At 42.9% G+C, this 19730-nt stretch overlaps 1 protein-coding gene across 1 annotated transcript in view; it reads right to left on the bottom strand.

Annotated features, from left to right (window-relative positions):
- Window positions 1-7105: 7105 nt before the first annotated feature.
- Window positions 7106-19730, bottom strand: part of NR5A2 (nuclear receptor subfamily 5 group A member 2) — a 125199-nt gene continuing 112574 nt past the window's right edge. The window contains 1 exon segment of the mRNA XM_068538574.1: window positions 7106-7385. Coding sequence (XP_068394675.1) covers window positions 7138-7385 — 248 coding nt within the window. The 3' untranslated portion in view covers window positions 7106-7137.

The raw sequence follows: 19730 nt of genomic DNA, 5'->3' as shown, positions 1-19730 counted from the left end.
GTCAGGACTAACATTTGGGTGGTGATGATGGTGTTGCTTCCTGTCGAGAAGGTTTACAGCCCCCGATTCTTGTGTACGTAAGACTCAAAGAATTTGTATGTTGTGGATGTCCCCGAGGTCCCGGGCAATCGACACATGTTTTAGATGTCAGTGGTTATAACCGATCACTCCCGCTCTTGTTGAGACAAAGAATGTTTTTGTGTTTTGGGTGCCACTATTTAAAAAACTGTCTGTCACCGCTGCTTCCTTTGAGTCCTAAAGAAAAGGCTCAGTAATGAACACAGGTCCTGCAGGATGCCTGGTCTGTGCTTCCAGGGGGTTCAAAGCACGGGGTTTAGAATCAAACAGAATCATGGGAACCCTGCCCTACTACTTACTGACTATAAGACCCGGGCAAGTTACTTAACTTCTGTAAACGTCAGTTTCCTTGTCGTAAGATGGGGTTGCCTCGAGGATTCGATAATATCATTTTTGTATATTACGGGCAATGCTAAGCTTTTGAAACAAAGAGACTCCAGAATACAGTGGCTTAGATAAGGGCAGTTAATTTCTCTCTCACCTGAGTCCACACCTTGGGTCCAGGCAGGGAAAGAGGTAAGAGCCAAAGTCCAAGGAAAGTGGCTAGTCTCTGACGCTGGAAAAGGCTGAGAAGTGGGATGATCGTTTCCGCCACGTTCCACCACCATTGGCTCATCTTAGGCACATGATCACACCAGCTGCAAAGAAGGCTGGGAAATGTAGTCTTTCACTGGGGAGCCATGTGTCCAGGAAACCAGGAAGGATGGATTTTGGGGAGACAACTAACAAGTCTGTCACAGTATGTAGCTCACAATGCCTAGCACATAATGAATGCTTAAAGAGAGATGCTGTTATTTTCTTGAATCGTTTCTAATATGTGTTCTTTGGATGCATTTCCTCAATGAGATCATTTCCTGGAACATAGTAGATGCTCAGTATTTTTCAGGTGAGAAATACTGGATTAGTAAGCAAATTGTTTTTCTTTCAGTTAAGACGTTGCTGTGGATGGCGTGGGTTTCTCCAGTGCAACCTCTTTCCTTTTCTTTTTTTTTTTAATAAATTTATTTATTTATATTTGGCTGTATTGGGTCTTCGTTGCTGCGCACGGGCTTTCTCTAGTTGTGGCGAGTGGGGGCTACTCTTCGTTGTGGGGCGTGGACTTCTCATTGCAGTGGCTTCTCTTGTCGCGGAGCACGGGCTCTAGGCACACGGGCTTCAGTAGTTGTGGCACGCGGGCTCAGTAGTTGTGGAGCATGGACTTCGTTGCTCCGTGGCATGTGGGATCTTCCCGGACCAGGGCTCGAACCCGTGTCCCCTGCATTGGCAGGAGGATTCTTAACCACTGCGCCACCAGGGAAGCCCCCAATGCAGCCTCTTTCATTTGCTCTCTGTTGTCAGCTGGCAGGGAGCGCTCTGAGGAAGGGCTGGGAAAGCAAGTACCAGCAACCTTCCTGGGTCACCTCATCTGACCTCAGGGCATTGTGGCCCAGAGGAGGTGTATGTGGGGAACCAGCACCTCCACCACCACAAGTTGCCTCTACTCTACGGCAGATGCTGGAGAAGCAGTTTTGAATGAATGAATAGAATTTTTCGAAAAGTCACCCTTGGAAGGACGCCTCCTGTCTCCCCTTGGCTCTGTCTCACAGACGTGGTCCTGGGGACAGTCTCAGCCCAGTGTCCCAGGGAGGCTGGGCTGGGGTCCACAAAACCTCTTGGGGCATCCAGGGTCCGCCCCATGCTGGCCTCAGCTCAGGAGGGGAGCGTGAAGGGCCCAGCAATCACCAGTCTACTGGCTTCTTGACCGTTTAGTGTCAAACTCACATCAGGGATACTCAGCGATTAGTCTAATTACACCCCTTCTGCCTCTTCCCCTCTTTCCTAGCAACAATTAAATATGCGACGTTTCACAGACTGGTTCTAAGCTTTTCTACAAACAAAACCACCATCACAGGCTGATCTCAGTCACTGAATTATTAATTCCTCACTTAACATAAAACAAATGCCTATGTGAAACAGTTAAAGTACTGCAGGAATATTTATTTTGAGTGACTAAACCATACACTTCCTGTTCAGCCTTAAGGAAAATTGGTCTTTATTATTCCAGGGAAATGTCAAGATCACTGAGTGTCGTAGCATTTTGACCTGTGTTATGGAGAACAAACTCTCCACATGGTTCTCATAAAAATATACATCAAGATGGCTTCAAACCGAACGTCAAACTTAGTTAAAGGTACAAACCTCTTCAAAGTTTTTGTGAATATCGAATATAACAATCAAATGCACATCAGCGAGAACCTTCCCCCCACCCCCCCCCCAGGGGCTGCTTCATGCTGATGGATTCAACAACTTTGTGAGAGTTAGAAATTCTAAGTTATGTGAGGGAGATATCTGCTCATCAGAATCACCTCTGCTGGCTGTCGGGCTGGGCTTCAGAAAAACTCCCCCTCCACCAATTTTTAAAAAAATGTATATAACCACTTATAAAAACATTAAAAACATTATGTTCTATGTCTTCCTTGGCCTGTGTGATGATTACCTGGGTGTATACATATGTAAAAGTTTATCAAACTGTACACGTTTCTATATGTGAAGTTAGTTTCCAACTAAGTATGAATATATACATATGTTTTCATATGCCATGGAATGTCAGCAAGAATTTTTTTTAAATTTATTTATTTATTTTATTTATTTATTTTTGGCTGTGTTGGGTCTTCGTTTCTGTGCGAGGGCTTTCTCTAGTTGCGGCAAGCGGGGGCCACTCTTCATCGCGGTGCGCGGGCCTCTCACTGTCGTGGCCTCTCTTGTTGCGGAGCACAGGCTCCAGACGCGCAGGCTCAGTAGTTGTGGCTCACGGGCCTAGTTGCTCCGCGGCATGTGGGATCCTCCCAGACCAGGGCTCGACCCCGTGTCCCCTGCATTAGCAGGCAGATTCTCAACCAGTGCGCCACCAGGGAAGCCAAGAATTTTTTTTTTTAAAGTTCTTCCTAGTAAGAGGTTGACAAGGGAGATGTATTTTGTGGGCCACTGTTTAGTTGATTAAAAATCTTAACTCCGCAATCTACTAGACTCTAGGTATGGCGTTTTGGATCTGATTCCTTGGTATCCTTTGGTGGGAACATAAGAAGAATCAGTGTCTGCCTGGCAAAGGCATGACACCTCCTGCTGGTCTTGGCAGGGGGAGGTAGGGGAAAGCAGGGTGTGTAAGGGGGAGGGCTGGACCACCACATATCATAAGCCTTGTTAAGTGTTTTGTGGCTCTTGCACTATTTTGTAATAGAGATAATTGTTAAATTCCAAAATGGATTGTGGAGGTATTTTCTTGCTTCAAACATCTCCAAAGGCTCAATGGTATTGAAGGAGGCTAGGGACTTTCCTGGCGGTCCAGTGGTTAAGACTCCATGCTCCCAATGCAGGGGGCACGGGTTTGATCCCTGGTCGGGGTATTAAGATCTCACATAACGTGTGGCCATAAATAAATAAATAGCTAAATAAATAAATAGAGAAGGCTAATGTCTCGAACAAAAAGATGTTAAATTTTAGGGTTAAACTCCAAAAATCTTTAAAGGCTTTTATCAATAGTATCATTAGTAACACTGACATCAAATATCAGTAACTTAGTACCTGATGCCTGATTTTCTTTTCCTTTTGAAGCAAACCCTAAGCATCACCCTCATTTAGAGACAGCATATTGTCGCGTTTAAGGCCGTGGGTCTTAGATCCACACTTCCCACTGACTAGTGTATCACTTTGAGCAAGAAGTTGTAAGAGGAGGAGGAGGATACCTCATGGAGCTGATCTGAGGATCAAGTGAATTAACCAAACACCTGGCGGCGTGACTAGGGCACAGTGAGCTCTACGAAGACAGATACTGTAAGAGATTTCTGCCATCAGTTGTAACAGTTAATGATACAAATTGCTTTGTTTCGTGTATGGAGAGGTGATGCACAGGTTGAGATCAATGCTTCAAGTATCCAACTAAGGACAGTGGAGCACCTGAGACAGTATCTAGAGAAGGAAAAGTATCTCTTCGTGTGGAATTCTTTGGACTCCATTCCTAGTCAAGGATCTCAGTTACGTGGAAGCTTTAGAACCCAATAGAATGAGGGCACCATAAAAACTTCTAAAAATGATCAGGCTGGGCATATCAACATTTATTGAAATACTGAAAAAAAATTCCATTTTGTTGAGAAATTCCTGGCAAGAACCAACAGGACAATTTGATTTCACTGATACAGTAAGTCATGTCAACGAGGAACCAACTTCACACTCTAAACATTGCATGGGTTCAGATCCAAGGGAACAGCAGAAGATCCGTTAAGACAAATATTCAGACATGACAGATTTTCTGTTTATAAACATAGACCAACGATAATAAACCAGGCCAAGCCCCAAACCTCCATATTTGAGTCTGCTTTTACTAATAAATCCTGTAGTTGATAAAGCAGTTGCTAAGTCAATGTCTGGTTGTAAGCCACTTAACGATGAACACTAGAGAAAATTCGCTTGCGGGCTTCGCGTGGGCCACGGACGCCAAGCGGCTGGCATTGTTGTTTATCAGCTTCTGCCTTTAATGGCACCAGCAGCGTGGCTGTAATCTCCGTGTTGCCCCTCTTTCTAGCTGTTCTCATGGTGTAATTTACTAGGTCAACAACATCCCAATATGTGACATTTTTTAGGTGTTAATAGTCAGTGGGGAATACTGTATATTTAAAATAAAACCTGGACTTTTGGAATCAATGTATTTGTTTTTTAAAATATTTTTGCAATGTTGAGGACCCTCCAAATAACTATCCCCCAAATCTCGAAATTGCTTCCACCCATGTTCCATACCCATTGATGGAACCATTTCATTAACTGTTGACACTCTTCCCCTCCAACTTGGTTTTTAACTGGGGAGAGCAAAGATGCTACTGTTTTATTTACTGCTTTGGATATAGACTCTGATCAGCTATTTTTCCGTTGTCCTCTGAGCCACGGAGATGACACGGGTGACCAAGCTCTGCGTGAGGAGCTGCGGACGCCCGGCTTAGCTAATGGGTACCCTTCACATGGACGCGTATTAGAGGTGATTAATAAAAATAATAAAATAATCCTCTTTGTACACACAGAAGTAATAACTAATATCTTTGGTATACAACTTACAACGCTTGGAAAGAAAAACCAGGTAAGGCTCCACCCTTGTTAAATTTACTTGAAAACAGAGGAGGTTACAAGTCACATAATTTACAATAGATATTAAATAAACTACAGTAAGAATTATGAAGATTTACAGACATTTAATCAAGTGAATGATTTTAATTCATTAAGACCCCTCTCTGTCTCTGAACTATGTTCCGCTAACTTGACATGCTACAATACACACATATATTTGGTTTCTTCAGTCTTGGCTATCTTAGACGAAGGTGAAACCAAGGAACAATAAATTAGCATCATAATTGTCTACAGTTGAAACTATGATATACAATATAAATAAACTATTCAAAAGCCAGCAACATTTATGAAAAAATTAAGGGACTAGGAGATACTTTCATTTTTTTTTACAGTTTCTACAAGTGATTGTGCCGCCGATAATCTCAAAAAAAATTAAAGTCTAAATGAGATTCCCGTTTTTGATTTTAGTGTCTCACGACATATAATAACTAAGTACTGTTAAAAATAATTACCAATCAGAAAAATAACATTAAGGAAATTACTGCTTTAGCTCTTTTGTCATATCACAGGTTCCCCCCTCCCCCTAGAGGACCTAAAGAATGTAAACACTCTATTTTATTTGACTTTAAAGTATTAATACTTCATTTTAAACAAATGTTGATCCACATCTGCACAGCTACCTTTGAGAATTGTGAAGTAAGGCAAGACTTCTGTTATCTGTGGCATCGCCTGTTAATAATACTGACAGCGTCGCTTGGAGAGTTTGTTTCGCAATTCTCTGTCCTCCAATTTGTTCAACAGCAGACTTTTAGACTTAGAAAGGTCAGTATCACTCTCTTCCTTTCCCTTTTGGGGAAGATTTGAATCACTTTACTATCTTTCCAGGCCATATGTAAAGATCACTGTTTCCTCTCTGCGTTTAGGGGATGATCAACTGCAACGAGTCAATTTACCTGCGCATCCCTTCCTTTATTTTGCATAGCTTACCACGCTTCAGTTTTGTTTTAAACTACTTGACATCCCAGCAAAATACATTTCATGTTGTATTTTTTAATGAACTACAAACCTTGATGGTTAAAAAGGCTGATGTAGTCTAACAAGCCTTTCTGCTGGAGATTTTTATGAAATCCTACAATGCTAAAGCTAAAGCTTGCAAAGTTTGTACTCGTTGCCCTTAATATTAATTAATGCTTATATAAGACCAGAAGAGGGATACCGCCCGCTTTTTTTTTTTTAACATGAACACATGACAAAACAAACCAGAACATAGTCAAAATGGCAAGCTAACATATTCATAGACTGTTCTTATTAGCTGTTTGCAGGTCTAAGACACAGACATTCAAGATTAGGCTTTTCATGATTTGGTGGAGCTACTAGTGGGTGTGGATGAGCGAGAGTCCTTAGTACAGATTCCGTGATCACGGGACAGAAGGTGCTGCGTCCTTGAAAGGAAGAGGGAAGGGCTACGATCGGTGCAGCTGATGAACTCTTGAGAATGGCTTCAGTTCAGCTTTACCACGGAGGAATTCTGTAAGCTCAAATCCCCCCCCCACCCCCCGCCGCTGCGAAAGCCTAACGGATAACACAGATCAGTTCCTAGATTTCTTCACAGCGGAGATCAGTTTCAACATACAAGAACTGTTCTGTCCATTTCCATCCTGATGTGGTATTGGGATCCACCTGTGAGTTCAATTCACTCCATTCCAATGTCTTTTATACGGAATTCTTTGGGGATGTGACGCCTTTGATTCACAGTCTGCAATACAAATACCCTGATCCATCATTTATTGGCTATTAAGTATTTGATTATTATGCTTTATTAAATTCAATATCTTTAAACCAAGTGTTTAATTTGTGTTGCTTGGAGCCATTCAGAGTATTTTTTTTTTTTTCCCCCTTTCTTCCTGTTCTTCTTTCCCCACCACCGATCTCTTTGTGTTTTGGAAGCCGCACTCCTAGGGGCTGTAACTAAGCTCGTTTTGCATGCAGCATTTCAATCAGCAGGTTGTTGTAGGGGACATCCCCGTTCAGGTGCTTGTAGTAGAGGTATTCCTCGGCCTGCATGCTGATGGCCCGGATTTCAGGTAGTCGGAGTAGCAGCTGCCCGAATTTCTCTGTTTGCTGTGGGTAGTTGCACATTGTATAGTCCAGCAGGGCAGCGTTGACTTGCTCCTGGACACCTTCGACCAGCTGGAAGTTCTCCAGGTTTTTGACATCTGGATTTAAAAAAAAAACAAAAACCCACAATAATTCGATGATGTTTTAATTCCTGTTTACCCCAGCAGTGTGTTCAGTTAAAGGAGGTATTTTCCTCCCGACATAAAGCAGACTTGATACAATGCTCGATATTCAGTCAGCCCCACTCACCAAGCTTCCTGGGAAAACGATCACAAAAGAGCTTTAGAAGAATGTCTTGTTGAAATTCTGCCTACACCTCCAAATCAATTAGACACCAATGGATTCTGAGCAAGGTCAATTCTTTTCATATCTCACAAAAGGAAAGGTTTAAGGATTCCTAAAGCAGAGGGATCATAATATATTGCCAGCAAATGAGTCCCTCTAGGAAGACCTATCTTAACCCGGTATATGACACAATTCATAGAATTCTGTATTAATTTTTCTGACCCAAGGTGAAATCTGTGTCCAGGGTATGATGTAGTTAATTCTAATAAAAAGTGACAGGGTTCTTGTTTCTGTTTGACATTTTCTAAATGATTCTGAAAGCCTTTGACTTGTCTAGCCTATGCTAATGAACCATCTGTACACTCCAGTGACTGCCAGCGGAATAGTCGCTGCTGGGAACTCTCTAAAATATATGTCTCGGTGACTAATGATCTTTATCAAATGAAAGCCTTGTCCTTTAGGCAGAATTCAAGCCAGGATGGCCGGCACCCTTTAACCTGAATGTGGTTTCTAAAGTCTGATACTTCACTTTTTTTTTTTTTCCTTTCTTTCTTTTTCCTTCTGGACATGAGTTGCTCACACAGAGGAGACGGATGCAGGCAATTCACCCAGCCTAACTCCTGGAGATCCTCTGCCTTACAGGTCCTCATAAATGCTGCATAAGAGGGAAACAGAGTCAAAAGACAGACCGACACACACACACACACACACAGACAATGAGCAAGGGAAAACGGTTGTGGTGGAATTTCTCTTGTGGAGTTTATTTATGTTAACTGTACAACTTTTACACAATGTGTATATAGAAGCCTCTGGAAGAAATGCATGGATATGTGTGTGTGTTTACAGACGTCCATGCTGAGAAGGTAAACAGATGCACCCACCCCTCCCCCCGCTTTATTTTCTAACTGGAGAAAAATAAATAAGAACGATTCTATAGAAAACACATAATACTATAACTAAAAGGTTAAATGTGCTAAACTCAGTTAAGAGTTACCAAAATAACTCTTATCCAATATTTTCGGCTCTATATGTTGTTAACCTTAGCCTGTATGTATGTGGGGGTCCATTTTGGTATCTCTAAATGCTGTTACAATAGGCTGCCTTACATTTGCTGTTGAAATGTGTCCAGGATGATTTCAGTGTTTACATTTTGAGCCGTAACTTTGCATGAAACATGCTTCCCCCTTTCCGTCCCCAAATCTCTGCCCCAAATTAAAAACAGTGGGGAATTAGTACCGACATAGTGTGAGCATTCGGGATCACATCTATGTCAAAGTACGATGGGAGAATCAGAAATATTTGATTATTTATTAATGAGATGTACAAACAGACAAATGCTACACTACGAGCTCACGCCTTCCTGTGGCATTTAAACTGACATTTAAATTGTTACCCACTGGACGTTGTACCCAGGTGGCACTTGACAGTTAATAAAGCAGTTTCCATCTATCTCACCTAAAATGTCTTATAAGTTATTTTAAGTTATTTAAAATACTTAGAAATATTAGTTATATTTGGTTCAAAATTACAAAATGTAAACAACTGGAAGTACCTTGACTACGCTGTACCTGGGCAGATGACAGAAAAATCTACATTCACGTTAGCCTGGCTCTCTGCCATGCTCTTATACTTTCAGAGGCTCACACTCTGCTTACAGACAACAGTCCTTCATAAAGCTTCACAGCAGAGAACGGGTAACGCAAAACAGTTCATCTGAATTCTGACCAACTTCTTAGTGCTGCTTCTTTTTTACCCTCCACTCAACCTAAAGAAAACATTTAAACTTAAACATAAAACGTAAGGAAAAATTTAGTTTTGTCTTTTATTTACCAGTAAGAAGTTGAAAAAAAAAAAAAAAAACCCAAACAAGCAACTTCCAGTGTTACAGTGATTTTAACACAATCATAGGAAAAAAATCGAAATGGAATACTATTTTATGCTACAATGAAAGATATTCTCACAGCAAGAAAAGCTAGCAATAGTCACAGAGGTTTATAGGGAGGAATTTGCACGGAATGAAATGCAAGATAAACGAATAATAGTCTTTTCAGAAAGTTGTTTTTGAAACCTTCTTTTTTTGATAAATGTATTTTTCGAGAACGAGGTTCAACCTTCTGTGATAAATTATGGGACTCTGTTAGGAAAAAAAAAACAAAAACAGCCAACTGCTAACAAACATAAAACAAAGGATGGATCACAAGTTCTGGTTTATTCACTTACTATTAGTACATATAATCATTAAAATCTTCAGATCAGCATTCGCTGGATAATTTCTGTGACTACTGGTCCAAACTGCCACCTTTCTCCCCAAAGTTTAAAAATACATGCAATTTTCCTTCTGAAGGAAAATACTGTGTTTTTATAATGTGTTTATCATTAAACACAAAAAAAGTTATGCTGCTAGTTGCCCCAAAGGTACTTACTAACTGAATGTCTATTTTGTTTTCTATGTCTGTACAGGCAATTTGTAATTTAGTGGCAATGATTCTGATATGTAAGCTACAAGGTCAAAAAAAGAAAGAAAGAGGGATTTCCCTGGTGGTGCAGTGGTTAAGACTCCGCCCTTCCACTGTAGGGGGCGTGGGTTCAATCCCTGGTCGGGGGCTAAGATCCCACAAGCCACGTGGCACGGGCCCCAAAAAAAAAGAAGGAAAGAAAGAAAAAGATTTTGATTGAGTTACTCTCATTCACCGACCAAGAAGTTCCTGGAACATTGCTCTGGCTGATCTATTTCAGCTCCTGTCTCTCTCACTGCATCTTGCCCTCCTTAATTAATCGCCCATTTCCCTATGTACACTGCCAGCATCTTCGGGTGACGTGTTATATATTATGTGTTTTAGTCAAGGCTTCCCCAGGGATTTCTCCAATTAATGTTTGCTTTATATTAGTGGTGTATTTGTCCAAGGTTGATTAGTTATAAAATGACCTATTACATTAGCTGTTACGTATCTTATAAGTCTACCTCCTTTCTTTTTATAATTTGAGAGCAGCTTTCAAAAACTCATTTATACAATAGACCTCTCCCTGAAATATTTTAAATGGAATAGTGTGTTCTGTTCAAAGAATCCTGTGGTGAATTCTTTTGTGAGCCCCTGGGTTCCTGAGTGTCTTTCATTTTCGGTCTGACAGGCAGACTTTGGTTTTTCCACTGTGGGGAATGTAAATTGGTGTGGCCACTGTGGAAAACAGTATGGAGGTTTCTCAAAAAACTAAAACTAGAACTATATTGTATGACCCAGAAATTCCACTCCTGGGTATATATCTGAAAAAAATGAAAACAATAATTCGAAAAGATACATACACCTCAATGTTCATAACAGCATTATTTACAATGGCCAAAATATGGAAGCAACCTAAGTGCCCATCAACAGACAAATGGATAAAGAAAATGTGGTACATATATACAATGGAATATTACTCAGCCATAAAAAAGAATAAAATTCTGCCATTTGCAACAACGTGGATGGACGTGGAGGGTATTACGCTAAGGGAAACAAGTCAGGCAGAGAAAGACAAATACTGTAATGACATCACTTATATGTGGAATCTAAAAACTACAACAAACTAGTGAATATAAATATAACAAAAAAGAAACAGACTCACAGATACAGAGAACAAACTAGTGGTTACCAGTGGGGAGAGGGAAGGGGGAGGTGCAGGATCGGGGTTGGGAACTAAGAGGTACAAACTCCTATGTATAAAATAAATAAGCTACAAGGATATATCGTACAACACAAGGAATATAGCCAATATCTTATAATAACTATAAATGGAATATAACCTTTAAAAATTGTGAATTAAAAAAAAAAAAAAAAGCCAATGGAGAAGTGCCAAAACACAGATGCCACCACCCCTTGGAAGACTTGGAATTTTCTCTTTCATGTAGCTCACTTGTATGTACTTTTTAGGAAGAGTCCAGAAATTTAAGTGTGCTCCCATAATGCTCATAGAATTCCTTTTTATGCTACTCAATGCCCTTTCCTGAAAAATTAAACATGAAATACATTTAAAATCTTCACCACTTCCTCTGGGATGCTCTCCTACCAACCAAGCCCTCCTCTAATGAATGGGTGCTGGCATGCCTGGGAGTCTTAGCTCATCCCTACCAGGAGTCCATAACACAGGAAATTCGTGAATGAACTGATATTCCCCCCCCAGTTCTTCTGTGGTGCTTCTTCCCAAAGTCTCCCGCGTTTGGCACTCTATGTGTTTCTTTGACGTTTATGTAAACTTCATCTTAATACAATTTAGAAATGCAAGTTAATGAACCCTATCATTACAAAGTCTGAGTTGGAAACAGTATGTAAACAGACAGAGGCATCCAACCCTTTCTCCAGCGCCTTTAAATTTTGATGACTGGCAAAATCATTTTGAGCTTCTCCTCTAAGTATCAATCTCTTATCATCTATTCTACTTTATTCACTCAGGGACTAATTACCAACTTTTTATATGAGGCAGCATTACGATAAGCTCACAGTGGGGTACTCAGATTTTTTTCCATCCTTAGTGGAAAGTAAACCCTTAGGTCTTCTTGAATATATTACAGCTGGCTTTTCGGTCTTAACGTGGCATTCAGGCTCTTTCTGAAGATGAAGATACTGATTTCTCTCTCCCTGGTACCTGCCATGTGGCATAGGCTGTAAATCCTCCCGGTCAGGACACTCTTTTCAGAGACTGGTCCTTTGCTGAGCAAGGAGGCTGGGGGGCCGGGAGACTCAAATGGCCCAAGAATATAATTATCTTTGTTCACTTTCCACACGTGGGGAAATAAATCTCATCCTGTCCTTTCAAAGATACAAAAGTGGGGAAAAGAGGTACCATTCTGCACCCGGAGAACACTTCTTTCCCCTGTGGCTTTTGGAGGGGTGACATCTGTAAACTGGCTCACAATTTGTCCTCAGAAGACCCTTTCCTTTGATAGGCCAGCAAAGGAGAAAGGAAATGAATTTTCTATAAGGAATTCATTTTAAAATTATTTTTAAAGGGCTATATTTAAATAATTTGTATACAAAATTTTGTAGGAACTTCTGGAGAGCAACATGCTAGCCCTTTTCATATGAACCAAGTTTACTTAATAGTGAGGGCTCTTTAGGGGTTGGAGATGGGCAGACAGGACACTTTCAGTGCAGATGCCTGAGATTAGATTCTACTCTGCTTCCAGCAAAACTTAAACTCAAGATTTTAAATTAATTACTGGTAAGTCCTTTACATAAATGTGTGTGTGTGTATATGTGTGCACATGTGTATGATTATTAGCCAAGAGCTGTTTTTTAGTGACCAGAACATACAATTCAATGTCTTCATATACAAATTACTAATGAGAAAATGCAACTCTTTGACAGAAACTGTGTGTAAAAATGTGGACATATAGTAGACGTATTATTTCTGTATGTAGAAATAAGCCCTTACAACTGGTTGGTACTTCATAAGTTACAAAACATGCTACCACGCTTCACTTATTCTTTCATACCTTATGTATACACAATCTATGAATTCATTCATTCATTCATTCATTCAAAGAGCCCTGTGCCAGGTGTTGAAGATAGAGGAATAAAAGACACAGTCTCTGTGTCCAGCGCTTCAGAGACAAGAAGTGGGTGCCCTGGACACACACAGGATGGGCACCTAACCCAGGGCCTGGGGACAAGAAGGGCTCTTGGGGGAAGTGACACCTGAGAGGTTTTGAGAAACGGGTGAGCTGAGCAACACAAGGAGGAAAAGGTGACAGGAGACGGCGACCCACACACAAAGCCTCTGAGACAGGAAACGGGGTCCTTGGAGCCCCGCAAAGCAGCTTACCTTCCATGGAGGAGAGCAGGGTGTAAAGTAAGGGTGGACCCTAAGGTTTAGGACTGTGAAGGGCGCTGCACATCAGACAGAGTCTGCATTTTGTTCTGGAAGCCATGCAGAAGCATTGCAAGATCTTAAGAAGGAAGGACGCGGTCAGCTCTCTGAGTCAGAAAGAGCAGGTGTGTGGAAAGGCTGTCGCAGGAATACAGGTGACAAGCGCGGTGGCCGTGGGGGTGGGGATGGACTTGAAAGGCATCAGGATGGTTGACTACAGAGCTTGTTGGCCCCGGATTAATCGCGAGCTAAGGTCCTGGATGACACCAGGCAGGCAGGCAGGTGGTGGCCATGCCTCCAGCAGGAGTTGGAACAGATTGGAGGGGCAGCCATGGTTGAGTTTAAGGGGCATGTGGGACATTCCCTGGGGACGTAGGGGAGACGGCCGGAGATACAGGTCTAGACGCAGCAGAGAGGCAGGTCTGGTGTCCAGATCTGGGAGCCGTCAGCAGACAGGTGATGGATGAAACTCCCGGAGTCGGTGGGAACGTGTGGACAGAGAAGAGAAGGGGTCAGTGGTGGGATTCTGGAGACAGCCAACTTGCCAAGGATTCTTTCTTGAGAAGCCATTACAGGTGTTATGAGATTTAGACTCAGAGAGATTAAACAGCTTTTCCACGATCTCTAAGGACACACCCAGAGAATGGGGGAGCGGCTGACATTTAGCAAGCGCTTGTCAACGTGCACAGGATTTTTTTTACATATCTCATTTAATACTGTTAAGAATCTTACCAGGAAGGTATGATTCTCATTTTCCAGGGAAAGAAACAGGCTGAGAGGGGGTTCAGTGCATCACACACGTCCTGAGCTGGAATTGGTGTCTCCCTCAATACCCCTGGGCTTCTCCCCACGAGATCACAGAGGTGGGACCTGAGCCCCAAAGGGCTGGGGACATCCCAGTCCCAGAGCTTTCCCCCCATGTCACAGCCCACAAGTTCCTGCCACCTGCGGGGCCTGGAGAAAGGGCTGTGCTGGTTGGTCCAATAGTTCAGTTTCTAAAGGGTCTCATGATCCCTGAATGAAGAGTTTTCAGAGCATTTGAATGAAAATAACATACTCCTGACACTTATATTGACGTATTACACACCGTAATCGTCTTAATGCCACAGATCATGGTTAAAAATAGTCACAGCCGACACTGAGCAAAGTCCAGCGTCACAGGCGCCCTCCTGGGGGCCTTTTCTGGGCACGCCCGACCCCAGCCCTTGCCACCGGGGCTGTGGAGGTGCCGGGACTAAGAAGTAAGTTTCTCCATTCTAACCTGCTTTATATTTAGAAAAGAGGGTTTCATCAATTTAAAAAGTCTGAAAGCCACTTGATTTTTTGACAGGAACGGTGGTCTAATCTAGTTTCAAGCCAGTCACTCAGTCCCCTCTGAGCCAGTTTTTCCATCTGCAAAATGGGGAAATAATTCTTAGGATCGTTTAAAAGTAAAATGATACCTTAAATATGAATAAACTTTAAAAAGTGTACAAGCATTGTATACTCACGGGGCCTTACTTTTCTTATAATTTTACCGATAGAATTTGGAGATTTTGTTTGCTTCCAATACACACCTGGAAGGTAACCTTTCTACATACACAGCAATGTGATCGTTTTCCTGCCATAAAGTTTCATGGACAAAACAGAATCTCTGATGTTGCGGTTTTCCAAAATTAATGGAAGGTAGGGGGATCCACTTGCAAGCTTATCCTACCCTCAATCACAAAGAATATTCAGGAAAACATGGCCAAGGCTTAAGTTTCAGTTAAAGATATTCCACCATGTTTTCTTAATTTTGAAGCCCAATTTCCCCAAACACATATGACACTCTGAACAAAAGGCTACTAATGCAGTGCCTCACATGGTTGCTGAAAAAGTACAGGCTCAGGAAATACCACTGCATAAAGAACGTCACCCGCAGTGGGCCGGCCCTTTTGTCAGTTTCGCGTTCATAATATGTCACCCCCAAGAGGCAATGGTTTTTTTCCCAAAGGAGAAGAACATTCCTCACTCATCAAATGTCGTGATTCCTAGTCCTGATTCTGTCTCCAACTGTGAGATCATGAGCATGCCACTCTTTGGGGCCTGAAGTTTCCTGGCCTGTGAAGGGCAAGGGCTGGACTTGACGATCTCTTGTCACCAGCTCTAAGAGTCTACAACTGCGAGATTTTGAGCCCAAATTTTGGAAGGAAGGTGCTGGCTTGGTGTCGTCAACAAACAAGTAGGGACAAGCATCGCTCTTCACCCACCCCATCACCTCCGTTTTCACTCAACTGTCCGGATAGGACTTTGATTCTCCAAGATGGTTTTTGGCCTGAATTACAAATTATTTCAAACTCTGTTTAGTATGCAGCCATGATCTGACACACCATGCCACAGGAAAAGGGTACCTGAATTCATTTATGTCCTAGCAGTGCCCCCCTTTACAAGGAAGGGTGTAGCTTTTCCATGGACTTGAGAACAAAGCTTGCAGAAGTTGCAAAGCTGCCTCTGGGAGCTGACACGGGTCAGGCACCCTTTCCGGAAGTCTACAGATTATAGATTGAATACAAACGGCGTCACTTAAATACGTCGAACAAAACACTGTTCCGTGAGTTTACATACATGTCCTTCTCAGGATAAGACGGACATCCTTGCCCCAGTCTAACCCTGAGACCACATCTCTGCCGGGCTCCTCTCTGGACACAGTAGTCCTCTTGCTTGTTTCTGCCTCAGGACCTCACACTTGCTGTTCCTGCATTCTGGATGGTTCTTCCCGATCATGTGGGGCTCTCTCCCTCACGTCACCCGAGTCTCTGCTCACACATCAGCCCCTTGGAGAAGCCTCTGTGGAGAACCATTTCTAAAACAGCGCTGCCTCACCATCAGATCACTCTGGCCCCTCGCTCTGCCTTAGTTTTCCTTAAAAATATATGCCATGTGTGCAAGACCTATGCGTGCCCCCGTGTTTGTTCACAGACACACAGTTCACGGTAGCCAAAAGGTGGAAGCAACCCAAGTGCCCATTACTGGGTAAAGAGATAAACAAAATGTGGTCTCTACATACAATGGAATAGTGAGCAGCCTTGAGAAGGAGGGACATTCTGATACAACGTGGACAACACGGACGACGTGGATGAACCTCGAGGACATGATGCCAGGTGAAGTATGCCAGTCACAAACGGACAAATACTGTATGACTTCACTCATCTAAGGTACCCAGAGCAGTCAAATTCATGGAGACAGAAGTAGAAGGGTGGCTGCCAGGGCCTGGGGGGAGCGGGAAACGGGGGTAGTTTAATGGGTACAGAGTTTCAGTTTTGCAAAATGGAAAGAGTTTGGGAGATTGGTTGGACAACAACGTAAATGGACTTAATACCTCTGAACTGTACCCTTAAAAGCGGCGAAGGTGAGAAATTTTATGTTCTGTAGAGAACAGACTGGTGGTTGCCAAGGGGGAGGGGGTTGGGGGAGGGGTGGAGTGGGAGTTTGGGGTCAGCACATGTAAGCTATTATATACCGGATGGATAAACAACAAGGTCCTACCGTACAGCACAGGGAACTAGAGTCAGTGTCCTGGGATAAACCATAATGGAAAAGAGTATGATGAAAAAGAATGTATATATACGTATTAACTGTGTCGCTTTGCTGTACGGCAGAAACTAACACAACATCGTAGATCGACTATACTTCAATTTAAAAAAAAAAAAGAAATTTTATGCTCTGCATATTTTACCACAATTAAACATTGAATAATGTACTGTACGTGTAGGTTATTAAACGTAATGTAACAGACACCTGAGACTCCACTGCTCTGCAGAGCCAGATGGCCACCGGCACCCTCCAGGTTACCTGTGTATTCCTTCCGTGGACCAATTCCTGATGCTGTAGAGTGACCGCTATCCATTTTGTGTTTCCTCTTCCCTCACATCCCTAAACTGTACATTCTTACTGATGCCTGACTGACTTTACAACATACGGTTATTTGTCTAATTGTTATGCTTGCCTGTCATCCTCACAAGAAGGAAAGCTGTGGGACTTCCCTGGTGGTCCAGTGGTAAAGAATCCACCTTGCAATTCAGGGGACGCAGGTTCGATCCCTGGTCAGGGAACTAAGATCCCACATGCCACGGGGTAACTAAGCCCACGTGCCACAACTACTGAGCACACGAGCCACAACTACTGAGCTCATGTGTCTCAACTAGGCCCACTTGCCCTGGAGCCTGCCCGCCACAACTAGAGAAGAGAAAACCCACATGCCGCAACTAGAGAGAAGCCCGTGCGCTGCAGCGAAGAGCCCTCGTGCCTCAACAAAGATCCTGCGTGCTGCAACCAAAATCCGCCGCTGCCTAAATAAATAAATTAATTAATTAAAAAAAAAAAATGAAGAAGGAAAGCTGTGAAGGCCGGGACTTGGTCTGATTTGCAGCTGAGCCCCAGCATCTAGGCCAGTGCACAGCACAGAGAAAACCCTCACTAAATATGTGAGGGATGAATGAAAGAATACATTTTTTGGTTAAATACTGCTTGGCCCTAAACCAAAATCTTTCTTTCCTTCTTCTTCTTTTTTCTGGGGGCCTTTGACATGCTGTTATGCTTCCATATCAAACTCACAGCAGACTTTGTTTTTGTTTCGTGCAGAACTGTTTCATAATCGTAAACAAAAAGCACCAACTCCACTCTGTGTTGTGCTTTCTAGGGACGCTGTTTCAGTGGGGATTCTGGCTGCGTGCTTTGCCTGCAGCGCCAAGGCAGCGGCGTTTCTTGCCTCCTTTGCACGTTCCGTGTGTAGAACATTTATTTCCTCTGCTGCGCCGTCCACCCTCCCCGCGCACTCAAGGCCCCAGGCTGAAGGCTGCAGGGTATGGCTTTATTCCGTTCGTAGATCCAGCCGCGTCCTGGACACCCTGCCTGAATGGCCAGCGGGCGTCACAAACCCGGGTGTGTAACACCACACGCTCCATTCCCTGGTTTCCGGGAGCTTGCCCCGCTCCTCATTTTCCTGCACCGATTTTCAGACCAATGTCCCCCAGCCTCGGCACAGACATTCCGGCCTCCAGGAAGCCTCCCCCAAGCCCATCTCCGTTTGCCCATCACAGGGGGTGCTGGATGTCACCTGGTTACCTGTCAACTGTGAAGACAGGTGACCTTGATAATGGTCACCCCTCCCCAGGCCTAGCACGGTGCCTGGACAAAGTCGAACCCCCTTCACACTTGTTAAACGAGAGAATACATTTTCACATTAATTGACACATCCATCTTCGCCTTGTTTGTGTCTGGAAGGCCTTCCTGAACCTAGAGTCCCTGTGTCCTGCCTCTCCTCCTAGACGGCATCCTCGTGGAAGCCCAGATGCCCAATACAGATCCTAGGAAACTTGCTACTTTGAATTAAGCTCCCACGAATATGAACCATATGCAGAGTAACTCCCTGAGGATGGACTGAACACCTCACATGAGCCCAGGTCCCAGCTACCAGACCCTTAGGCAGTTTCAGAGTTCCTCACTCGGTTAAACTCATAACCAATTTCAGCTATAATAGTGGAACACGTTTCCTATCATTCCTCTCTAAACAATGAGGAATTTTTGACTCAAAATAATTTCACAATTTGATACAAAATTGAAGAAACTGAGTTCAATGTGTAGGAGAAGGAAGACCATTTGGTTTGTTTGATGTTATGAAGTGGTACGTAATCTGAAGATGTTGAGAAAAGTCTATCTGGGGGCTGTGTGCTACACAGGGACCAACCGCTGACATACGACATTCATTATTTTCCTTCTCTATATACATTTGCAATTTGTTTTCCAGAATTCCGAGGGATACAAATGAGGAAGGAAGGCTATACTACAGGGGTTTTAAGATAAAGAATTGAAACAGATTGTAAGTTTTATCAACCTCTACATGCCACATGATACTGAAAGCCACATAAAAATGCATGGAGAATGAAAGGGGGAAAAAAAAAAAGGTCTCTGGCTGGGAATCGATGGAATATTTTGAACCAGGAAACAGAATTTAAAGGGGCACAGGATGAGGCAATTTCCCGGTTTCCCCCTAAATTTCAAATAAAGCTGTCTGTCAAACAGACTTAATATGAAGGGCAAATACATACAACGTTTTGATAAAATAGGTAGCATTTCAAGTTGCAGCTGCCCTGGCCGGCCGGCCTTGGGAGCCTGGGTCCTTATCTTGTTATAAAGACCATCTGTCCCCTCAGAATAGGAAATGTCCACATGCATAAAAAGCTGTCCTTCTTCAGAGAAAAGCTCCTCACCCCACTCTCGTAGCCACGTCCTAAAACAGTTCTTGAATCATACGTTTGCATTTTTGATTTCCACTCAGACACGCCTGCAGTTTT

Source organism: Eschrichtius robustus, chromosome 3 (genome assembly GCF_028021215.1).
Source record: "Eschrichtius robustus isolate mEscRob2 chromosome 3, mEscRob2.pri, whole genome shotgun sequence".
Lineage (NCBI taxonomy): Eukaryota > Metazoa > Chordata > Mammalia > Artiodactyla > Eschrichtiidae > Eschrichtius > Eschrichtius robustus.
This window is presented reverse-complemented; position numbering and strand designations above follow the sequence as displayed.